The sequence below is a fragment of the Papio anubis genome, chromosome 13 (genome assembly GCF_008728515.1).
Source record: "Papio anubis isolate 15944 chromosome 13, Panubis1.0, whole genome shotgun sequence".
Lineage (NCBI taxonomy): Eukaryota > Metazoa > Chordata > Mammalia > Primates > Cercopithecidae > Papio > Papio anubis.
Genome location: NC_044988.1, coordinates 98,490,426 through 98,515,279, shown reverse-complemented (window position 1 = coordinate 98,515,279; position 24,854 = coordinate 98,490,426). Strand labels below are relative to the sequence as shown.

At 52.0% G+C, this 24,854-nt stretch overlaps 1 protein-coding gene across 4 annotated transcripts; it reads right to left on the bottom strand.

Moving 5' to 3' along the window:
• Positions 1 to 1,683: 1,683 nt before the first annotated feature.
• PHYHD1 (phytanoyl-CoA dioxygenase domain containing 1) lies at positions 1,684 to 24,401 on the bottom strand. Of its 4 annotated transcripts, XM_009188066.4 has the most exons (11): positions 23,560 to 24,399; positions 19,075 to 19,233; positions 10,214 to 10,289; positions 10,013 to 10,060; positions 7,882 to 7,937; positions 7,740 to 7,802; positions 6,624 to 6,645; positions 3,218 to 3,346; positions 3,000 to 3,116; positions 2,147 to 2,273; positions 1,684 to 2,054 (listed from the first exon to the last, which is right to left on the bottom strand). In XM_009188066.4, exons 1-11 carry the CDS (start codon positions 23,590 to 23,592, stop codon positions 2,009 to 2,011), a joined length of 876 nt encoding a protein of 291 aa, XP_009186330.2. In that variant the 5' UTR covers positions 23,593 to 24,399; the 3' UTR covers positions 1,684 to 2,008.
• Positions 24,402 to 24,854: the final 453 nt, after the last annotated feature.

Sequence of the window (24,854 nt, the reverse complement as noted above, 5' to 3'; positions counted from 1 at the left end):
AAATTCCTTTGGGACTCAACAGAGACGCTTCCCTTCTCTCAGGCTCCCTCCTATTATTTGCAAAAAGAGGCAGCAATATGTTGGTAAAAGCACCAGCTTTGCCCCAGGGACTCCCAGGGTGGCCTTGGGAAAGGGCTCTACCCTCTGGGCCTTGGGTTTTCTATGTATATAGTTGGGGGATAGGCTACATCAGGGTCACAAACTCAAATGAACGCAGTGAACGACAACAGGGGACCACACTGAGCCTCTAAGGGAGCTCCAGCCAGAAGCCACTATGCTAGAGTATAGGCCCCATGTTGTCAATTGCATGCTCATTCAAGGAAGCTTAGGAACCTGGATAGTTATGTGAAATCTTCAAGTTTTTTCTTAAATGCTGAGGCCTGGCCAGGCACGGTGGCTCACACCTGTAATCCCAGCACTTTGGGAGGCCGAGGCGGGTGGATCACTAGGTCAGAAGTTCAAGACCAACCTGGCCAAGATGGTGAAACCCTGTCTCTACTAAAAATACAAAAATTAGCTGGATGTGGTGGCGGGCGCCTGTAATCCCAGCTACTCAGGACACTGAGGCAGAGAATTGCTTGAACCCGGGAGGCAGAGGTTGCAGTGAGTTGAGATCATGCCACTGCACTGCAGCCTGGGTGACAGAGCGAGACTCTGTCTCAAAAAAAAAAAAAAAAGAAAAGAAAAAATGCTGAGGCCCAGAAAAGATGCATCTGTGGGCTGGAATCAGGCTGTGGTCCCCAGTTTGTAGCCTCTGGGCCAAACCTCAGCTGAGGAGGTTTTAGATGTGGTAGTTGTTCTGAAGGTCTGAGTGCCTGCCAGGCATGCCCAAACAGGAAGGGCCCCTGAAAGCCCTAGTCTGGCCCCCTTACTGGACACGGGAGGAAACAAGCCCAGAGGAAGGAAAGGCCCTGGCCTGAGACCAGGGAGCAAGTTGCTCACAGAGCCAGGACCAGAACCTGGAACTCTGGATTCCTAGCTCTGGGCATCTCTGCTCCCCAAGAAGGGAAGATGAGGCAGTGTCAAGGTTAGGAGCATAGGCTCTGCACGAGGCTGAGCCTGCTGAAGAACCGAGCAGCTGTGACTTGGGCAGGTCATTTACCCCCTCCTTGGCTCAGCGTCTTCTTCTGTAAGTACAGATGATAATGGCACTTACCTCTCCTAGTGAGGATTCCATGACATAAAGCCTGTGAAGGTCTCAACACAGAGCGGGGCACACAGTGAGTGCCCACTAAATGTTACTTATTAAAATCATGCAAGCCACGCCAAACAGGGCTGGGGTACCTGGGATGCATTTTAGCATCTTGTCTGGAAAGCAATTTTTTTTTTTTTTTTTGAGATGGAGTTTCGCTCTTGTTGCCCAGGCTGGAGTGCAGTGGCGTGATCTCGGCTCACCACAACCTCCGCCTCCCGGGTTCAAGCTATTCTCCTGCCTCAGCCTCCCGAGTAGTTAGGTTTACAGGCATGCGCCACCACGCCTGGCTAATTTTTTGTATTTTTTGTAGAGACAGGGTTTCTCTGTGTTGGTCAAACTGATCTCAAACTCCCGACCTCAGGTGATCCGCCCGCCTCAGCCTCCCAAAGTGCTGGGATTACAGGCGTGAGCCACTGCACCCGGCCTGGAAAGCAGTTTTCTTGTCTGGAAAGCAATGCTGCTTGGGAAAGAAGGCTCAGTCAGGAAGCTGCATTCTGAAGTCATTTTTATTCAATAACTAACACCATAATAACCAGAGTTCCATCTGAGAGGAGAGGAAAGTGAGAAGGGGCCAGAACCCTTTGATGGCTGAGAAGCCTCCTCAAGGCTATGTTGGGGCAGTAGGGAGGCAGACAGATGAAGATCTTAGGGAAGCTCCTGACCCAGCCCAGGCTGCTGCCCACAGGGCAGGAGGAAAGCCCAGGAGGGGAGACAAGACCTCCCTGTTGCAACCAAGAGGCTGAGCAAGACGCTGGTGTTTGCAGCCCACAGCTTCACCCGGGAGGGGCCAGGGCTCCTGCCCTGTGAAAGCCTTTAGGTGTACAGTGGGGGAAAGGGCAGTTCAGCTGTTGGCTGGAGCCTGCAGAAGATAGAGGAGATAACCTTGAGGTGCAGGGTCACTGCTCCCAGCCTCCAGGGGACTGTCGGGCGCACACACCCACCATCACCTACCAGTTCTCTGGGCTCCAGGTGGTACCAGAGGCCTCCATGAGGTGGAAAGTGTAGGCCTGGCGCGAGTGATCAGAGAGGTTCAGCTTGCTCTTGTGTACCACTTCTCCATGGATGAGGACCAGGGCCCCTGGCAGAGACACAAGCAGGTCAGGAACCCACCAGCGCCACATCCCCCCTCCCCAGGGCAGGAAGGGACACGGGCCCGCCTCCCTCCAGCGGTTTTGTGGCCCCCATCCATCCCCATTCCCTTCCCTGAAAGCTCAGGCACCTGCAGCCTCCCACAGGGTTGGAAGCTAAGCTGCTGAGATGCGAGTTCCTCTAGGATCGAGTCCCCTCTGCTGTGGACTGTGGCCTTGGCAAGCCTTAGGAAGGGCCTGCCCTCCCGAGGTCTTTGCAGGATCAGGCAGAAGCCCTCTGCACTGTGCCAGTCCACTGGGACCTCTCCGGTGATGCTGAGTTACACATTGGTTTTCCCTTTTCATAAGAGAAAGGACCCGCCCAACAGCCGACATTGGTTGAGCAGTGGCCATGCACTAGGCAGACTCTGTGTCCACGTATTTATCATCTCACTGACTTCCCACTTCACGTTTGGGGACATTCAGGCTCAGGGAGTCAGTCATTTGCCCAGAGAAACAGCCTATAAGTAGCCGAGTGTGGATTCTAGCGTGATCTGGGTCAGCTTGCAGGAAAACATGCGGCTTCCTGACTTCCCAGCCCCCATCCAGCCCTCCTCTTTCTGTGACTTCACTGCCCTCAGATGACCCCGAGGGCAACCTCTTGGATGTCGGGTAGTCGAGCAGGCACAGACTGATGGACTCAGCCCCCTGCCTCTCTGCCCTCTGCATCTGCCTACCTCTCTGCACTGGGGTGGGCACAAAGAGGCTGTTATCCCGGGCTGGCTCTGACCCGAGGAAGCTGGTGCCAGGCACTGAGCCAACAGGGGCCCGGACCATCCTTCTTGACACGCCACCTGCAGGCCAAGATAGAGAGCCTTAAACTCCTTCTTTCTCCGGGTCCCTCTCCCTAGGGGGTGGGGAGTCCCAAGTGGGCAGAAGAGACAGGGTTCCTCACCGGTGTGGGAGCCAGGGATGAACCAGAGACAGCCGTTCTCCAGCGTGGCGTCCTCCACTGCGATCCATACGCCCAGCACCCGGCCCAGGGGCTCCGTGTACAGGAAGGAGGCGTCCTGATGAGGGGAGACTACAGCAGGCCCACGGGGAGTGAGAAGCCCATCCTTTTGCCTGGTCCCACCTCACCTTGGCCTCATTACCCCCTCCTCAGTCCTCTGGGTGCTCTTCAGGGCCAGCCTTCCCACGATTGGTCAGAATCTCATCACTTCCTGGCCCAGGACTCTAAGGCAAAGCGATTTCACCTCTCAAAGCTTCAACTTCCTAAACTGTAAAGTGGCTCCAACAACCACCTACCTCACAGGGTGCTGGAGGATTCTATGAGATGATGTATGAAAAGTGCTTAGGGCCCAACCATGTAACTGCTTGATATAAAGTAGCGCTATTGTTTAATTCCAGTGAGATAACTCAAGCCACCCTTCTTAACCAGGGACAAGTGGCCCCCAGCCACCAGATGGTTCACCCAGTGGCATAAGTTTGGGAAGCTGGAGCTTAGCGCGTTGGCTTACACCTATAATCTCAGCACTTTGGGAGGCCGAGGCGGTTGGATCACCTGAGGTCAGCAATTTAAGACCAGCCTGGCCAACATGGTGAAACCCTGTCTCTACTAAAAATACAAAAATTAGCCGGGTGTGGTGGCGGGCACCTATAATCCCAGCTACGTGGGAGGCTGGGACAGGAGAATTGCTTGAACTCGGGAGGCAGAACTTTCAGTGAGCCGAGATTGCGCCACTGCACTCCAGTCTGGGTGACAGAGAGAGACTCCCTCTCAAAAAAAAAAAAAAAGATTGGGAAGTTGGGTGCAAAGCGGGGAGATGCTATGATCAGGCATCCACATTTCTTTATTACTATTTTTTTTTGAGACGGAGTCTGGCTCTGTCGCCCAGGCTGGAGTGCAGTGGCGTGATCTTGGCTCACTGCAACCTCCACCTCCAGGATTCAAGCGATTCTCCTGCCTCAGCCTCCCGAGTAGCTGGGATTACAGGCATGCACCACCACGCCCGGCTAATTTTCGTATTTTTAGTAGAGATGGGGTTTCACCATGTTGGCCAAGCTGGTCCTGAACTCCTGACCTTAGGTGATCTCCCCCCTCAGCCTCCCAAAGTGCTGGGATTACAGGCGTGAACCACCGCTCCTGGCCAGCATCCACGTTTTTAAAAACCTCCCCCAACGATGCTGGGGCACAGTTAGGATGCGGAACCACCGAACAAAGGAACGTGCTCCTCAACAACAGAATAAACAGGCTCCTGTCTCACCTCCTTCCTTCCCGGGCAACTGCATGTTTTCTGAACACCAAACTTTAAGACACACCTCCAAAGGAACGTTTGAAATGGAAGGGGCTTTGAAACATTTGGGAGAGGAACGGTGGAAGGAACTGGGAGAGTTGGACTCAGGCAGAGAAGGCTAAGGGTGGGGATGGTCATCCCTTTGGGGAACTGCATACAGGCTGAATGGTAGAAGAAGGGGGTGGTCACAAGGAGGCCAACTTGGGCTCATGCAAGGAAGGAAAGGGCTTCCTGAGACGGGGTGAGCTCCCTGTCACCTGAGGTATTTGAACAGAAGTGGATAATCACCTACCAGGGAGGCTGTAAAGGGTGACTGCATGGGGTAGGGTGTGGAACTAGATCAGCAATTTTCCTGGAGTCCTCCTCCAGGAAACTTGTTAGAAACACAGATTCCAGGGCTGGGCGTGGTGGCTCATCCCTGTAATCCTAGCACTTTGGGAGGCTGAGGCAGGTGGATCACCTGAGGTCAGGAGTTCGAGACCAGCCTGGCCAACATGGTGGAACCCCATCTCTACAAAAATACAAAAAATTAGCTGGGTGTGGTGGTGGACACCTGTAATCCCAGCTACTTGAGAGGCTGAGGCAGGAGAATCACTTGAACCGGAAAGGCGGAGGTTGTAGTGAGCCAAGATTGTGCCATTGTCTAGCAACTTGGGTGACAAGAATGAAAATCTGTCTCAAAAAAAAAAAATGGGCTGGGTGGGAGGGTGGCTCAAGCCTGCCGTCCCAACACTTTGGGGAGGCAGTGATCCACAAAGCTCAGGAGATCGAGACCATCCCCTGTGGCTAACATGGTGAAACCCCGTCTCTACAAAAATACAAAAAACCTTGAGCCGAGGTGGCGGGTGCCTGTAGTCCCAGCTACCGGGAAGGCTGAGGCAGGAGGTAAGGCGTAAACCGGGGCGGAACGCAGTGAGCTGAGATCCCGGCCACTGCCTCCAGCCGGGTGACAGAAGCGGGAACTCCATCTCAAAAAAAAAAAAAAAGAATGAATTCCCAATTTACATGCAGCCCTACTGGCTCAAGATCTCAGCGACTAGCCCAGGAATCTGTTTTTTTGTTTGTTTATTTTGGTTTGGTGTTTTTGTTTGTTTGTTTTTGAGACACAGTCTTACTCTGTCATCCAGGCTGGAGTGCAGTGGTGTGATCTCGGCTCACTGCAACCTCTGCCTCTGGGTTGAAGTGATTCTCCTGCCTCAGCCTCTGGTGGTAGCTTCGACTGCAGGTGCTTGCCACTTCTATTTTTAGTAGAGATGGGGTTTCAACATGTTGGCCAGGCTGGTCTCGAATTCCTGACCTCAGGTGATCCGCCCACCTCTGCCTTCCAAAGTGCTGGGATTACAGGCATGAGCTACCACGCCTGGCCTAGGAAATCTGTATTTTTTTTTTTTTTTTTTTTTTTTTTTTTTTGAGACAGAACCTGCGGCTCCTGTCGCCCAGGCTGGGTGCAGTGGCGGGATCTCAGCTCACTGCAAGCTCCGGCCTCCCGGGTTCAGCCATTCTCCGACCTCAGCCTCCCAGTAGCTGGGACTGCAAGCCGCCACCTGCAGCCCGGCTAGTTTTTGTATTTCTTAATAGAGGCGGGGGTTTCACCATGTTGTGGGATAGTCTGCCGATCTCTGACCTGTGATCCCACCCGTCTGGGCTCCCAAAGTGCTGGGATTGGAAAAGCGAGCCCGTGGCATGCGGCCTTTTGTATTTTAAGTAGAGGCAGGGGTTTCACGGGTTGTAGGATGGTCTCAATCTCCCACAGCCTTGTGATCTGCCCGTCTCGGCCTCCCAAAGTGCTGGGATTACAGGCGTGAGCCACCAGGCCTGGCCTAGGAAATCTGTATTTTTAACTAGCTGGGGTTGGTGGCAGGTTCAGGACCCACTATGCCAAAGACACAAGGTTTCCCTCCCAATCGGCTTTCAGAGGAAGGAATGGAAGGCTCCTCCTCAGCCCGGAGGCTCCTACAGCAGACAGGAGCCCAAGGCTTTCCCTCCTTCTAAAGATCTGAGAACCACCGCGGTCTTAGATATCCTACCCATGGCCTTTTCAGGGGCCCACAGCTCTCAGCTCACCTTCACCGTCAAAATGAGGTTGCTGCTAGAGAGAGGAAAAGCCTGGTGAGGACAGAGGAGAGCAGAGAGGAGCTGGGCTTGCTCTGAGAGTCGCAGGATGCTGCTGCCCTGGCCACAGGCATTTTCCTCTCAGGATTCCACCTCAACACCCAGCTACTGAGCAGCTACCGTGTGCCAGCCCCAGGAGGGATGCAAAGAGAAAATCCCCCCTGCCCAACGAGCTCCTAGCATGTGCAAGCACACACATGCCTAACAAGATCATAAAGCAGAGCGGGGCAAGGACTGGAGGGAGAGGCCAGGACACAGGCCAGCAGTTGAGCCTTCCAGCCCCAGGGGTGGGCAGGTCCTTCTTTTCTCAGGTGTTCTGGAAGGCTTCTTAAAGGTGGTGGCACTGAGCTGAGCCTTGAAAGCTGGGAGCACAGCATTTCAATTGCCAAAGAAGGGAGGAGGGAGGTCGAGGGAGGCCTGGGATGACCCAGCCCTCCTCCTATGCAAATTTTTGTCTTTTTCTTCCTTTTTGTGGAGAAGCGGGATCTGCTTATATTGCCCAGGCAGATCTTTCGGACTGCAGGCTCAAGCTATCCCTCCCACCTCTGCCTCCCCTGAGAGCTGGGCCACAGAGGCGTGAGCCACCACGCCCGATTTTTTTTTTTTGAGATGGAGCCTTGCTCTGTCACCCAGGCTGGAGTGCATTGGCGTGATCTCCACTCACTGTAACCTCCACCTCCTGGGTTCAAGCAATTCTCCGGCCTCGGCCTCCAGAGTAGCTGGGACTACAGGGTGTGTGCCACCATGCCACAATAATTTTGTATTTTTAGTAGGAATGAGGTTTCTCCCATGTTGGCCAGGTAATCTCGAGAACTCACAACTAAAGTGATCTGCCCACTTCCAGCCTCCCAAAGTGCTTGGGATTACAAGCATGAGCCGTAGCCCTACCACCAAATTTTAACAGCATCAACTAAGTTCCAGGTGCTTTAGCCAGAGGAGACCGATTTTCCATGTTCTCCCACCAACATAATAATTCCAGCAACTTTTGGCCCATTGTACAGAAGGGCTTGGTATGAGCAGTCTGCCCATTTTACAGATGGTAAACTGAGGCCAGGACAAGGAGCTCACCTTAAAGATGTACATGCTCTGCACCACCACGGGCATCTGGAGGCCCAGACTTCTGGCCAAGGTCTGGAGGGGGGCAAAGGTCATGCTGCCAGCCTGCCACACATGGCCCAGCCTCCTGGCCCTCACCCCTACCTCTGCTCACCTGCACCTTGGGGGAGTGCGTGATGCTCTTGAAGACAGGGTCGTGGGCGTGCAGAGCTGCGGGACAGAAGGAGGCTGTCAGCGCCATCTCAGGCCCACGTGTCCCTCCACACCCAGCTCTGGGCACCCACACTCAGGCTCACTTTGACATTCTCACCTATTTTGTATGCATTAACCCTTCTGCCTGTTTACAACCGAGTAATGGGCTCCACGGGAGCCTTTCCCCCACCCAGGCCCTATGCCACCCATGCCCTTATTCTTGACCTTCTGGCCATCTGGGAAGCTCAGTCCAACCCCTCACAGATGACTAAGGGCTCCTTGGCGCCAATCACGTGCAGCAATCTCGGTGCCACCATTTGCTCTGTGTGACCTCGGGTAACCATTTCTCTCCTGTGAGCCTCAGTTTCCTCTTCTGTCAAATGAGGATTAGAAGCACCTGGGAGGCAGGGCTGCTGTGGGACTCAATGGGCTAATGAATGGGCAGGGACAGCCCAGGGCCTGGCATGGGATAGTCCCTCATTGTCATAAACATAAGATTGAATGCATTTAATGCCACTGAGCTACGTACTTTTTTTTTTTTTTTTTGAGATGGAGTCTCGCTCTGTCATCCAGGTTGGAGTGCAGTGGTACAATCTCAGCTCACGGCAACCCTCACCTCCTGGATTCAAGCAATTCTCCTGCCTCTGCCTCCTAAGCAGCTGGGACTACAGGCGTGCGCCACCATTCCCAGCTAATTATTGTATTTTTAGTAGAGATGGGGTTTCACTATATTGGCCAGGCTGGTCTCAAACTCCTGACCTTGCGATCCCCCTGCCTTGGCCTCCCAAAGTGCTGGGATTACAGACGTCAGCCACCGTGCCCGACCGAGTTACGTACTTTAAAGGGGTTATCATGGTATGGTAAATCTTACATGTATTTTACCACAACTTGTCTACAAGCCTACCATGATATAACTTCAGGTTTAACAATAAGCTTTTCAGGCCAAGTACAGTAGCTTATGCCTATAATCCCAGCATTTTGAGAGGCCAGGGCAGGAGGACCACTTGAGCCTCGACTAGCCTAGGCAACATAACGAGACCTCATCTCAATTTTATTTTACAAAATAAATAAGCATTCTACAACACAAATTATAATGTATGATCCTAAAGAAAAAAAATGAGGGTTTTCTTACTTGACATTGGGGTGTCAGAATAGGGACCCTGTCAGCAGGTCAGATGCCCCTTAGGGTGGCTCCAGGGAGCACTGGACCCAGGAGCTCCCCCAGGCCAGGCAGTAGAGAGTGGAAGAGCCTGCACATGCCCATCTGTTGGGGGGAATCAGGTGACCCCCTATCCCCAGTGCTGTGGCAGCAGTGTCATGATTAGCAGAGGGGCCGAAGACCAGAGGGGAGCCTGCAGCCACAAATGCCATTCACCCGACCACTAACTTACTATGGGCTTTATTTTTTCTTTCCTTTTTTTTTTTTGAGACAGAGTTTTACTCTTGTTGCCCAGGCTAGAGTGCAATGGTGTGATACCGGCTCACTGCAACCTCCACCTCCCGGGTTCAAGCTATTTTCCTGCCTCAGCCTCCCGAGTTGCTGGGATTAGAGGCATGTGCCACCATGTTCGGCTAATTTTGTATTTTTAGTAGAGATGGGGTTTCTCCATGTTGGTCAGGCTGGTTTTGAACTCCCGACCTCAGGTTATCTGCCCACCTTGGCCTCCCAAAGTGCTGGGATTACAGGTGTGAGCCACCAAGCCCAGCCACTATGGGCTTTCATTAAGGCTCCTAAATTCTTCAGGCTTCAGTTTCCCCATTCTTTTTTTTTTTTTTTTTTTTGAACAGGGTCTCACTGTCTCTGTCACCCAGTCAAGCTGGAGTGCAATGGCACGATCTTGGCTCACTGCAACATCTGCCTCCCTAGTTCAAGCAATTCTCCTTCCTCAGCCTCCTGAGTAGCTGGGACTACAGGTGTGCGCCACTACAGTCACCTAATTTTTTCTATGTTGGCCAGGCTGGTCTTGAACTCCTGACCTCAAGTGATCTACCTGCCTTGACTTCTCAAAGTATGTGTTAGGATTACAAGTGTGAGCCACCACTCCCAGCCAGTTCCCCCATCTTCTTTCCTGCACCCCCAAGCCCCTGCTCACCGTGGCCAATTTTGTTGACGGATTTCTCCGGAGGGACCAGGAAATTTCCTGTGGCACAAAGAACAGATAAATGCAGAGAACTGGTGTCTAGCCTTCCATGGGCAGCTGGCCTCAGCACTCTTCCATCCCTGGGAGCAGATCCCCGAGTCCAGCCTACCCTCACCACGGCTCCTGCCCAGCTCTAGGGCCCCAGCTCCAAACCTTTCTCGTCAAAAACGCCTTTCTCAAAGAAGAATCGAATCTTGTCACCACTGCTCAAGAAATAGTCTGTGCTGCCCTGTGGAAAGGGGACATCAGAGGACTGAGATAGCATCCCAGGATCAGAGCTGGGCCTGGCAAAGCGGGAGGTGGATTCAGAAACCTCCTACCGCCACAGGGTTACAGACCTCCTGGGGGCTTCTCAAACTTGTCCACTACGGCACAGACAGTGAGCCGGAACTTCAAGTGCCTGGAAGCGCACCCCAAAGATGCAAACACGGAATTTCTTGGGAACCTCACTATACTGTGATTCAGAACATGGATGCTAGAGTGGTACAGGGCTGGTTCCCTGGTAGCCTTGGGCCCCTGGTTTTATGTCACCAAGACTTGATTTTCTCATCTGTAAAAAAGGAATAATAATGGCCGGGCTTAAGGACTCACACCTGTAATCCCAGCACTTTGGGAGGCTTAGGCGGCAGATCACTTGAGGCCAGGAGTTCCGAGACCAGCCTGGCCAACATGGTGAAACTTAGTCTCTACTAAAAATACGAAAATTAGCTAGGCGTGGTGGGCACCTGTAGTCCCAGGTACTCAGGAGGCTGAGGTAGGAGAATCGCTTGAACCTGGGAGGCAGAGGTTGCAGTGAACCAAGACTGCACTACGACACTCTAGCCTGGGCGACAGAGTGAAACTCTGTCTCAAAAAAAACAGAAGGCTGGGCTCAGTGGCTCACACCTGTAATCCCAGCACTTTGGGAGGCCGAGGTGGACGGATCACGAGGTCAGGAGATCGAGACCATCCTGGCTAACACCGATGAAACCCCGTCTCTACTAAAAAAATACAAAAAATTAGCCGGGCACAGTGGCAGGCGCCTGTAGTCCCAGCTACTTGGCAGGCTGAGGCAGGAGAATGGTGTGAACCTAGGAGGCAGAGCTTGCAGTGAGCCGAGATCAGGCCACTGCACTCAGCCTGGGCTTACAGAGCAAGACTGTCTCAAAAAAGAAAAAAAAAGGCCGGGCGGTGGCTCGCCTGTGTGATCCCAGCACTTTGGGGAGGCCGAGGTCGGTGGATCACGAGGTCAGGAGATCGGCGACTATCCTGGCTAACATGGTGAAACCCCTCATCTCTACTAAAAATACAAAAACTATAGCCGGGCTGCAGGGTGGGCCTGCAGTCCCAGCTACCTGGAGGCTGGAGGCAGAGAATGGCGTGAACCTCGGAGGCGGAGTCTTGCAGTGAGCCGAGATCAGCCACTGCACTCCAGCCTGGGTGATACAGCGCGACTCGGCCTCCCAAAAAAAAAAAAAAGTAATAATAATACAACTGACCAGGTGTGGTGGCTCACCTGTAATCCCAGTACTTTGGGAGGCTGAGGCAGGCAGATCACAAGGTCAGGAGGATCAAGACTATCCTGGCACACGGTGAAACCCTGTTCCCACTAAATACAAAATTAGGCCGGGCACGTGGCTCAAGCCTGTGGGACCCCAGCACTTTGGGGAGGCCGAGACGGTGGATCACGCAGGTCAGAGATCGAGACCATCCGGCTAACACGGTGAAAACCCCGCCTCTACTAAAATACAAAAATCCAGGCCGGGCGAGGTGATGGGATGCCTGTAGTCCCAGCCACCGGGAGGCTGGAGGCAGGAGAACGGCGCGGAACCCGAGCGGAGCTGGCTGTGAGCCGAGATCCCGCCACTGGTACTCCAGCCTGGTGACAGGAGTGAGACTCCATCTCAAAAAGAATTAAAAAAAATAAAAATAAAAAATAAAAAATTAAAAAAAATAACAATTATCGGCACAGGGACAGATACCAGTAATCCCATTTACCCGGGAGGCTGAGGTAGAGAATCACACCTTGAGGCAGAAGGCGGTGAGCCGAGATTGCGACTGGCCAGACCAATCTCAAGCAACGAGAACAAAATCTGCCCCAGGAAATGGAAAATACAAAATTGTTAGGGAGTGGCAGGCACTTCCGAATCCCAGCTATTGAGAAGCTGAGGCAGGAGACCGCTGAACCCAGGAGGTAGAACAGAGTGAGCTGAGATTCGCACTCCAGCCTGGGTTTTACAGAGCAAGACCCGCCCCAAAAAAAAGTAAATAATAATAATAATAGTATTGATTAGGCCGGGCTGATGGCTCACGCCTGTAATCCCAGCACTTTGGGAGGCCGCCAACGCTGGCAGATAACCGCAGGTCAGGAGATTGAGACCATCCTGGCCAACATGGCAGTCCCTCATCTCTACTAAAAGATACAAACATTAGCTGGGTGTGGTGTATGGCACCTGTAGTCCCAGGCTACTCGGGAGGCTGAGGCAGGGAGAATGGCGGAACCGGGAGGAGAGCTTGCAGTGAGCCGTAAATCATGCCACTGCACTCCAGCCTAGGGTAATAGAGCCAGATTCCGCCCCAAAAAAAAAAAAAAAAAAAATAGGCCGGGCGCCGTGGCCTCCAAAACCTGTAATCCCAGCACTTTGGAGGCTGGGAGACGGCGGATCACGAGGTCAGGAGATCAAGACCATCCTGGCTAACACGGTGAAACCCCGTCTCTACTAAAAAATACAAAAAACTAGCCGGGCGAGGTGGCGGGCGCCTGTAGTCCCAGCTACTCAGGAGGTTGAGGCAGGAGAATGGCATATACCCGGGAGGTGAGTTTGTAGTGAGCTGAGATCTGGCCACTGCGCTCCAGCCTGGGCGACAGAGTGAGACTCCGTCTCAAAAATAAATAAATAAATAAAAATAAATAATAATAATAGAACTGACCTCCCCAGGCCGGGTGCGGTGGCTCATGCCTGTAATCCCAGCGCTCTGGGAGGCTGAGGCAGGCGGATCACCTGAGGTCAGGAGTTTGAGACCAGCCTGACAAGTATGATGAGATCCCATCTCTACTAAAAATACAAAAATTAGCCAGGCGTGGTGGCATACACCTGTAATCCAAGCTATTCGGGAGGCTGAGACGGGAGAATTGCTTGAACCCGGGAGGCAGAGGTTGCAATGAACCGAGTTTGCACCATTACACTCCAGCCTGGACAACAAGAGCAAAATTCCATCTCAAAAAAAAAAAAAGAAGAAGAAGAAGAAGAAAGGCTGGGTGTGGTGGCTCACGCCCGTAATCCCAGCACTTGGGAGGCCGAGGCAGGCGGATCATGAGGTCAGAGGATCAGACCATCCTGGCTAACACAGTGAAACCCTGCCTCTATTGAATAAATACAAAAAATTAGTTAGGTGGGGAGAGGGTGTTCGTAGCCTAGCATTTGAGGCCGAGGTATGGTGAGAATGGTGAATTTGAGCAGAGCGTGAGCCGAGATCACGTTACTGCACTCCGGCAGCCTGATGACAGATCGAGACTCCGTCTCAAAAAAAAAGGGGAAGAAGGAAGGAGGGAGGAAGGGAGGGAAAAACTGACCCTCCTGACTTGGAGGCTTCAGCCAGAGGCTAAATCTTATAGCAGTTAGGACACAGATTCTGGAGCTGAAATCCTTGGGTTTAAATCCTGGCTCTAGGCTGCCAGGCCGTGGCTCCAGCTCTGTAATCCGGCACTTGGGAGGCCGGAGGGCGGGTGGATCACCTGGAGGTCAGGAGTCTCGAGACTGGCCTGGCCAACATGGCAAAACCACGCCCTACTAAAAATACAAATTAGCAGGGCGCATGGCACACGCTTCTGTAATCCCAGCTACTTGGGAGGCTGAGGAAGAAGAATTGCCTGAACTGAGGTGGAGGCTGCAGTGCCTCGAGATCGCCACTGCACCCAGCCCATGTGACAGGGAGCGGTGAATCCATCTCACGACAAAACAAACCAAAAAATTCTGGTCATGGTCTGAACCAAACTGAAATATCTCCGAGGACATGCTTTGTATGTGTATATCTCACTGAGCTCTGCTTTTCAAAGAGGTAGAGTCTGCTATAATCCCCATTTTATAGAAGAAGAAATTGAGGTAATCTTTTTTGATACAGTCTTGCTCTGTCAGCCTAGGCTGAGTGCTGCTGCACGATCTCGCTCACTCCAGCCTGCCTCCCAGATTCACCATTCTTTGCTCCTTAGCCTCTGAGTAGCAGGGATCACAGGCAGTCACCACTATGCCCAGCTAATTTTTTTTGTTTGTTTTTTTTTTTTTTTTTTTTTTTTTTTTTTGATAATGGAGTCTCGCCTTGTCAGCCTCTAGGCTGGAGTGCAGGGTGGAAGGCTGGGATCTCGGCTCACTGTAAGCTCCGCCTCTCCCGGTTTACGGCCCCTCTGCCTCAGCCTCCCGAGAGTTGACTACAGGCCAGCTTTACTCAGGATGCACCAAGCACTTTTTGTATTTTTTAGTAGAGACGGGGTTTCACCGCTAGCTTAGATGGTCTCGATCTCCTGACTCGGGTGATCCGCCTGGCCTCGGGCCTCCCAAAGTGCTGGGATTACAGGCTTGAGCCACTGCCACTCGCCATTTTTGTATTTTTAGTAGAGATGGTATGCTCACTGTGTTAGCCAGGATAATCTCATCTCCTGGACCTCGGACTGCCTACCCTCGCCTCCTCCCCTACAGTGCTGGGATTACAGGTGGAGCCACTGCCAGGCCAAGGTGCTTTGTTTGTTTGTTGTTTGTTTTGAGACGAGGTCACTCTGGCTGCCTCCAGGCTGGAATGCATTAGCACATCTTGGCTCACTGCAACGCCCATGCTGGCCACTGTGGCTGGACCTTGAACTCCTAACCTCAGGTGATCCTGCACCACCTTGGCCTCCCCAAAGTGCCTGGGATTACAGTATGGAGCCACTGTGCCAGGCTTTTTTAGAGAGAGACAGTGTCTTGTTCTGGTTGTCCAGGCTGGAGTGCAATGGTGCATTGGGATCACAGCTCACGGTAGCCTTGACTTCCTAAGCTCACGTGATGCTTCTACCTCAGCCTCCCAAGTAGCTAGAACTACAGGTTCACACCACCATGCCTAATTTTGAGGACAGGGTTTCATTGTCACCCAGGCTGGAGTCCAGTGGCTTAAATCGTCTCACTGCAACCTCCATCTCCCACCAAGCATCCTCCTGTCTCAGCCTCCCAAGTAGCCGGGGATTACAGGCGCTGGGCACTCCACTACTCTCAATCTTGCTTTTTTTTTTGAGGACGAGTTCTCATTTGTAGCCTAGGGTTGGAGGCAGTGGCCGATCTCAGCTCACTGTAAGCTCTCTGTTCCATGTATTCTCCGCCTCAGCTTCCCCTGAAAGTAGCTAGACTACAGGCGCCATCTCAGCCTGCTATTTTTGTATTTCTTATAGAGATTTGGGTTTCATCAGGTTCACTAGGATGGTCTCTGGACCTCCTTGACTCGCAGATCTCGGCTTCCCCATCTCGGGCCTCCCAAGTGCTGGGATTACAGGCTTGAGCCACCGCCTTTCTTTTTGTATTTCTGGTAGGATGGCTCTGGCATGCTGCTGCTCAGGCTGGTGCTGAACTCCTGGCTCAAGCATCTGCCTGCCTTGGCCTCCCAAAGTGCTGGGATTACAAGTATGAGCCACCATGACGGGCCATGACTAATTTTTTTTTTTTTTTAAAAGGAGTCTCACTCTGTCACCCCAGGCTGAAGTGCAGTGGCACGATCTCGGCTCACTGCAACTTACGCCTCCTGGGTTCAAGTGATTCTCCTGCCCCAGCCTCCCGAGTAGCTAGGACTACAGGCATGCACCACCACACCTGGCTAATTTTTTATATTTTTGGTAGAGATGGGGTTTCACCATGCTGGCCAGCCTGGTCTCAAACTCCTGACCTCAAGTGATCCACCCACCTCGGCCTCCCAAAGTGCTGGGGTTACAGGCGTGAGCCACTGCGCCCAGCCTTTTTTTTTTTTTGTATTTTTTGTAGAGACAGGGTTTCACCATGTTGCCCAGGCTGGTCTCAAACTCCTGAGCTCAAGCAATTTGCCCGCTGCCTTGGCCTCACAAAGTGCTGGGATTATAGGCTTGAGCCACCATGCCTGGACAGTAAAAATATTACAGGTAATGATGCTAAGCATATGTCAACGATTTTACTGAATTCGTTATTTCACAAGGGAACCAGTAAGATGTTACAATTGGTTCAAAGGATAATTCCAAGAATTACACACACATGTATGTAGATACTAAGGAATACTGAAACAAATTTTTTTTTTTTTTTTGAGATAGAATCTTGCTCTGTCACCCGGGCTGGAGTGAATGGCGCGATCTCAGCTCACTGTAACCTCTCCCTCCAGGGTTCAGGCAATTCTCCTGCCTCAGCCATCCAAGTAGCTGGGACCACCGGCGCCTACCACCACGCCCAGTTAATTTTTGTATTTTTGGTAGAGACCGAGTTTCATCATGTTCCCTAGGCTAGTCTCGAACTCTTGACCTCCAGCAATCTGCCTGTCTCAGCCTCCCAACGTGCTGGGATTACAGGTGTAAGCCACCATTCCCGGCCCTTGAAATGAATTTAGAGATAGATGCAAACTGTTCTTTTTTTTTTTTTTGAGACAAGGTCTCTATCACCCACCCAGACTGGAGTGCAGTGGCATGATTATAGCTCACTGCAGCCTCAACCTCCTGGCCCCAAGTGATCCTTCGGCCTCAGCCTCCCATGTAGCTGGGACCACAGGCATATACCACCATGCTCAGCTAATTTTTAAAAACTTTTTTGTAGAGACAGGGTCTCACTTTGTTGACCTGGCTGGTTTCGAACTCCTGGGCTCATGCAATCCTCCCTCCTTGGCCTCCCAAAGTGCTGGGATTACAGGCATGAGCCACAATACCCAGCTGCCCAACTGTTCCATCCGCAGGGCAATAATTGCATTCCCCAGGACCCAGTTCACGGTAACGTGACTGGAACAGAGTGGCACTGATCCCCCTACTTGGACAAGTATCATGTGCATTATTATCAGTTTTATCCAACTTACAGTGTTGTAAAATAGCTCAGACAAGGAAAGCTGGAGGTAACCCAAGAGAATGAGACAGGACGCCCACTGATCTTTTTTTTTCTCACAGTATCAAGAGTGAATATTGAGGATGTTACTGAGTGCTAGGTACCATGCCAATCTCTTTTCTTTGCACATATTTTAAACCAAGATATATCAGCATTTTTTTTTTTTTTGAGACAGGAGTCTTGCTCTGTTGCCCAGGTTGGAGTGCAGTGACATGATCTCAGCCCACCGCATCCTCTGCTTCCTGGGTTCAAGCGATTCTCCTCCTAAGTAGCTGGGATTACAGGCACTCACCACCAGGCCTGGCTAATTTTTATGTTTTTAGTAGAAACAGCGTTTCACCATGTTGCCCAGGCCGGTCTCAAACTCCTGACCTCAGGTGATCCGCCTGCCTCAGCCTCCCAAAGTGCTGGGATTACAGGCGTGAGTCACTGTGCCCAGCCAATATATCAACTTTATTCTCATGTTCTTCCCACCCCATAACCCGTTAGTCTCTGAAGGCAGTTTGGAGGGCACAGGATTTGGCCCTTCTTACTCCTAGGAACCCTTGAGTGACCTGCCTGTCTCTGGCTGCAGGACCTGTCTCGGCTTCCCCCAATATCCCCCCGAAAGGAAGGTAGCCGTGCAGCAATGAGACCAGCTTTTTGGAGGAAACTGTCATTCCTTAACCGGTTCTTTCTCCTTCTCAAGACCCGATTCTCCCCATTCCCTGGGATGGCTTCCGGCTGTTGTAGTTCTGCTTATGCCCACCAGATGGCAGGTGCTCCTCAGCGTGAGTGCCAGGATCCCGCCTGGCCCAGGCCCAAGCAGGCTCATAATAAACTCCAAGTAGGAAGGGTCAAGAGAACCGTGTGGGAGACCCCAGAGTCTTCAATTTACCCATTGCAAACTGTACTGGGCCCTATCATGTGACCTATTTGGTCACTGGGGGGAGAAAATCTGAGTTCCTAGTCTCACGGGGGATAACAGTTACATAGGTGGGGGTCATCCAGACCACTGGGCTCATTCCAGGTGACTGGCCACAAAGTGGCCTTTGGTGGCTGGAGAACAGGAAGTAAACCTAAGCCGGGAACAGCAGGGACTTGGTATCAGACAGATCTGGGTTGAAATCCTGACTCTGTCCACTACTAACTGTGTGGCTTGGGGCAAGTGATCTGAACCTCATTTTCCCCACCTGTCTAATGGGATAATAGCCTGTAATCTCAGCGCTTTGGGAGACCGAGGTGGGTGGATCACCTGAGGTCGGAAGTTCGAGACCAGCCTGACCAACATGATGAAACCCTATCTCTAGTAAAAATACAAAAATTAGCCAGGCCTGGTGGCACATGCCTGTAATCCCAGGTACTCAGGAGGCTGAGGCAGGAGAATCACTTGAACCCGGGAGGTGGAGGTTATAGTGAGCCGAGATCGCGCTACTGAACTCCAGCCTGGGCAACAGAGTGAGACTCTGTTTTAAAAAAAAGAAAAAAGGGGCCGGGCGCGGTGGCTCAAGCCTGTAATCCCAGCACTTTGGGAGGCCGAGACGGGCGGATCACGAGGTCAGGAGATCGAGACCATCCTGGCTAACACGGTGAAACCCCGTCTCTACTAAAAATACAAGAAAATTAGCCGGGCGAGGTGGTGGGCGCCTGTAGTCCCAGCTACTTGGGAGGCTGAGGCAGGAGAATGGCGTGAACCCGGGGGGGCGGAGCTTGCAGTGAGCCGAGATCGCGCCACTGCACTCCAGCCTGGGGCACAGAGCAAGACTCCGTCTCAAAAAAAAAAAAAAAAAGAAAAAAAAAAAAAAAAGGACTATAAAGCTTACTTGATAACATAACTTCCCAGTGAGAAGTGAGGGAAAGGTGTGTAAGGGGCTTGGCCTGACACCCCAGAGCCTTTGGATTCTCCCTTCTATGCTGCTGCTCTGGCCAGGGACCAAGCCCTCCCTCAAAGGCCATATCCCATCCTCTAGTGCCCCAGACACATACCTGGGCTCGAAGCTGCTCCTCTTCCTGGGTGGAGAATTCTGTGCGGCAGTGGAGAGGAACATCCATTTCAGCCACTATCTCGCCAATCCTCTGTTGCATGGCCACACACTCTTCTGTAGACAAGAATCCTTCCAGCACCAGGAATCCATCCTGTTGGAACTGCAGGCAGGATTGAGACTCAGGCTTCCCCAGTCTGCAAATGCTCCTGTCTGTCCCTTCCCTCAACCCTGTAGCTGTGTGAAGGTGGGACCAGGTATCCTGTTTGCTGCCCTGTTCCCAACCCCAGGCATGGAGTCTGGCACCCAGCAAAGAGTTCATTTACGCTTGGGAATGAAAGAAAAAAAGTGAAGAAATGGGTGCAGTGACTCATCCCTGTAATCCCAGCACTTTGGGAGGCTGGAGGGGCACACCCTGAGGTCAGGAGTTCAAGACCATCCCAGCCAAATACAGGAAACCCTCATCTCATTGAAAATACAAAATCAGCTGGCATGGCAGTGCAACAGGAACTGCCGCTTGGGGAGGCTGAGTGCAGGAGAATCACTTGAACCAGAGGTGGTGGACGAGTGAGGCCGCAGGATCACACCAATGTACCCCTAACCTGGAGCAACTGATGACTCCATCTCAAAAAAAAAAAAAAGGAAAGAAAGAAAAGGAGGCTCAGGGTTCATGCTCAATCCCAGCACTTTGGGAGTAGGATCACCTGAGTCGGTTCCAGGACGAAGCCTTCCGACTAACATGATGAAACCCTGCCTCTGCAAAAAATACAAAAATCCCACAGGTGTGGTGGTGGGATGCCTGTAATCCCAGTTACTGGGGCTGGAGGCAGCAGAACTACTAAACCCAGCAAGCAGATCACGCCACTGCACTCTAGCCTGGAAGACCAAGCAAGACTTCATCTCAAAAAAAAAAAAAAGAAAAGAAAAAAGGAAAAGAAAGTCACCTACTGCACAAACCCACAAAGAGGCTAGTTTCCAGTTAAGGACACCCCTTCCCCTACCATGGGATCCCAGTTCTGGCTTCCACACACCATTCATGACCACCCAGCATGGGCCCCTCAGCTTTGCATGTTAGGAATTAATCACATCAGTATCAAGCTGAAAAGTGCTTCCTTGGGAATTGGGCCAACCAACAGCAACCTGTGCAGCACACCCTTGATCCAGTAAATACACAAATACACTGCTAGGAATTCTTTTTTTCCTTTCTTTTCTCTTTTTTTTTTTTTTTTTTTTTTTTTTTTGAGACGGAGTCTCACTCTTGTTGCCCAGGCTGGAATGCAATGGCATGATCTCAGCTCATTACAACCTCTACCTCTCAGGGTTAAGCGATTCTCCTGCCTCAGCCTCCTAAGTAGTTGGGATTATAGGCATGTGCCACCACGCCTGGCTAATTTTTGTATTTTTAGTAGAGACGAGGTTTCACCATGTTGGCCAGGCTGGTCTGGTCTCAAACTCCTGACCTCAGGTGATCCACCCACCTCGGACTCCCAAAATGCTGGGATTACAGGCATGAGCTACCATGCCCAGCCCTTTTCTTTCGGGTTTTTTATTTTATTTTTTAAGAGACAGGGTCTCTCTCTGTCACCCAGGCTGGAGAGCAATGATGTGATCATAGCTCATTGCAGCCTTGAACTTCTGGGCTCAAGCAATCCTCCTACCTCAGTCTCCCGAGTAGCTGGGACTACACGTGCACATCACGACGCCTGGCTAATTTTATTTTATTTATTTTATTTTTATTTTATTTCATTTTTGAGACACAGTCTTGCTCTGTTGACCAGGCTGGAGTGCAGCAGCATGATCTCAGCTCACTGAAAACTCTGCCTCCCGAGTTCAAGTGATTCTCCAGCCTCTCAGGCTTCTTCCTTCTGGGTTGATTACAGCGCAGCTACCATGCCCAAGCAATTTTGTATTTTTATTTTTATTATTATTTTTATTATTTTTTTATTTTTTTTTATTTTATTTTTATTATTTTTTTGAGACGGAGTCTCACACTGTCACTTCAGGCTGGGAGTGCAGTGCCGGACCTCAGTCACTGCAAGCCCTCGGGCCCCGGGTTCACGCTTATTCCTCCTCGGGCCTCTTAGCCTCCCAGTAGCTGGGACTCATGGGCTGCCACCCCGGCCTCGGCTATTTTTTGTATTTCTTAGTAGAGACGGGTTTCACCAGAGCTAGGCCAGGATGGTCTCGGATCTCCTGGACCTCGGTGGATCCGCTCTCCCATCTCTCTGGCCTCCCCAAAGTGCTGCTGGGATTACAGGCTTCTGGAGCTAATCAGCGGGGCCGGCCTATTTTTTTTTTTTTTTATTTTTTTATACTGAGTTCGGCCCTGCCTCCCAGCCTCTGGTGGGCTGGGAGTGGGAGTGGACTGGATCTCACCACTGCAAAGCTCCTCGGGCCTCCCAGGTTCACGCATTCTCCTGCCCCTCAGCCTCCCGTAGCTGGGACTACAGGGCACCACCTCAGCCCAAGCACTTTGCATTTTTAGTAGAGACGGGCTTTCACCATGTTAGCCAGAATGGTCTCGATCTCCTGACCTCGTGATCCGCCCGTCTCGGCCTCCCAAAGTGCTGGGATTACAGGCGTGAGCCACCGCGCCAGGCCTATTTTTGTATTTTTAGTAAAGATAGGGTTCCGCCATGTTGGCCAGGCTGGTCTCCAACTCCTGACCTCAGGTGATTCACCTGCCTAGGCCTCCCAAAGTGCTGGGATTACAGGCGTGAGCCACCACGCCTGGTCAATTTTTTTTTAGAGAAGGGGTCTTGCTATATTGCCCAAGCTGGTCTTGAACTCCTGGGCACAAGCGATCCTCCCACCTTGGCATCACAAAGTGGACTGGGATTACAGACGTGAGCCACCGCTAGGAATTGTTTTAGGAAGATTATGCAATAGGGGATCAAAGATATACATATACATATGGGGATATTTGCTGAGCTTTGTTTAATGACAGCACTAAGTGGGGAGTAATCTAAATGCTCAGTGCAAGGGGATTAGTTCAGCAAAGTATAGTTTATCTATCTGGAACACAATACAGCTGATAAAAATCATGTAGAAACATATTTCCTCTCAAAGACTGGCTATAAATTATTATCTGGTCATTGTGAGAACTTGACCAAGTACCCTCCTTTCTCTGGCCCTCAGGCTACCAAATGTGGATAGCAGTACAGCCTCCTTTATTGAACCTGGCAGGCTGGGCATGGTGGCTCACACCTTGTTGTCCCGGCACTTTGGAAGGCCAAGGCAGGAGGATCACTTTAGCCCAGGAGTTCTGGACCAGCCTGGGCAACAAAGTGAGACCCCATCTCTACAAAAATAAAAATAGGACTGGGCACAGTGACTCACGCCTGTAATCCCAGCACTTTGGGAGGCCGAGGCAGGTGGATCACTTGAGGTCAGGAGTTCAAGACCAGCCTGGCCAACATGGTGAAATCCCATCTGTAGTAAAAATACAAAATTAGCTGGATGTGGTGGCACATGCCTGTAATCTCAGCTTTGGGAGGCTAAGGCAGGAGAATCGTCTGAATCTAGGAGGCAGAGGTTGTGGTGAGCTGAGATTGTGCCGTTGCACTCCAGCCTGGGCAAAAAGAGCAAAACTCCATCTCAAAAAAAACAAAAAACAAAAACCAGAGCTGGGCACCCCCCAAAAAAAAACTTGTCCAGCACTTGATTTGTGGTAGCTGTTATAACAGACTTTGAAGCAAAGATTCTAGAGATGTATACGAAAATATTAAGTCTCAGCATAAGAATGTATGAGTGATTATTATTATTATTAATTTTGAGACAGAGTTTCGCTCTTTTTGCCCAGGCTGGAGTGCAATGGCGCGATCTCAGCTCACCGCAACCTCTGCCTCCCGGGTTCAAGCGATTCTCCTGCCTCAGCCTCCGAAGTAGCTGGGATTACAGGCATGCGCCACCACCCCGGCTAATTTTGTATTTTTAGTAGAGACGGGGTTTCTCCATATTGGTCAGGCTGGTCTTGAACTCCCGACCTCAGGTGATCCACCTGCCTTGGCCTCCCAACGTGCTGGAATTACAGGCGTGAGCCACCGCGCCCGGCGAGTGATTTTTTAAAAGGCTGTGCCACACTAAGTCCCACGAGGTAGCCTTTTGTGATTGGAGGAACATGGGCCCTCCCGGGTCCCTCGCAGGCCCCGCCCCCTCCTGGGCGCTGCGCCCCCCCAGCGTTGCTGACGCCTGCCCAGGGCCGAACTAGTGGTTTCCGAGGGTTTACTCTCGTTTTTGGTCAAACACACACGTCCCCACCCACCCCACCCTGGGTCCTGTGATCTAGACACCCCGGGCTGTGTGTGAAGAAGTCAGGAGGGGTTGTGGTTGGGAACCCGCTCCTCTGGGCGTCACTTTCCTCCTCGGTAAAATGGGGCAGGGGGTGGGTTGGGCACCGGGACTACTGAAGGTCCGGCAGGGACCGCCTCCCCCCACCCCCCCCACCCCCCCGCCATGACCCTCCCGGTCCCCACTTGCAGGGTCCTACCTTCTGGAGCTGTGAGGGGCTCAGGCAGGCCATGGAGACGCCAGGGCACTGGGCAGCTTCTAGGTGCGGCCTCCCTCCGGGTGGGGAGGACAAAGTTTAGGAGCCTGGGAGGACTTAACCCTTCCCTACCCGGAGAAAACCCGGTCCCACCACCCAGCTCTCCTCCCCCAGACACAGCCAGATCAGCCTGTGACCTCCAGGCCAATCTCCCCTGCCTCCACAACTAATCCAGGATTTGCCCTTTCCCATCTCCAAGGATTTTATCTGCTCCCTCTGGGTTTCTTTCTGGAAACCACCCCCCACGACTGCTTACCAGGTGCCGGGAAGCTATGCTCTGAGAGGGTCAGGCCAAGCAGCTGGGCTGAGTCCCAGTCCAGGCACTGCCATTCCCTGTGACTCTGAGGAACGCCTGCCTCTCTCTAGGCCTCAATCTGGATAGAATGGGATGCAGGGTTGGTCTGGGGGATGTGCGGCACCTCCCTTCCCCAGGTGATGGGCATTCCAAAGGTGGAAGAAGTCCTGGGGAGAACTATCTGGGCCCCTCCCAGCACCGATGTGAAACCCTCTAGGTCCTGGGAGGATTATGGAAGGGAATTAACGCATCTGTCGGCAGCTCAGAGTAAGGTAGGAGACATGGGGTATCTTAGTAGGAGGAAAGGGATGAGGAGAGAGATGCTTCCTGTTACCCACCCTCAGGCCCAGGCTACTTGACATCTCAAGTCGGCCTGCCACAGTGGAGCCGAGGTCAGAACACCACCTGCAGGCCAGGTGCGGTGGCTCATACCTGTAATCCCAGCACTTTGGGAGGCCGAGGCGGGTGGATCATGAGGTCAGTAGATCAAGACCATCCTGGCTAACACAGTGAAACCCCGTCTCTACTAAAAATACAAAAAACTAGCCGGGCATGGTAGCACGTGCCTGTAGTCCCAGCTACTTGGGAGGCTGAGGCAGGAGAATCGCTTGAACCCGTGAGGTGGAGGTTGCAGTGAGCTGAGATCATGCCACTGCACTCACTCCAGCCTGGGCGACAGAGTGAGACTCTGTCTCAAAAGAAAAAAAAACAAAAAAAAACTAAAAGAGAGAACAACACCTGCACGCCACCCTTCTCAGCTTGCCCTGCTCAGCAGCTGGCAGGGCCACTCGCTGGCTCTGAAAAACTGGCCACTGCCTTCCTCAAAATGATGCCTTCTGAACAGCGAAGGGACAAAGTGTTTCAGGAGTGTGCATGGGGACACTGCTCAGCCCTCAAGAGCCTTGGCCTCAAGTCAAGTCGTGTTTGCTGAGCCACCACTCTG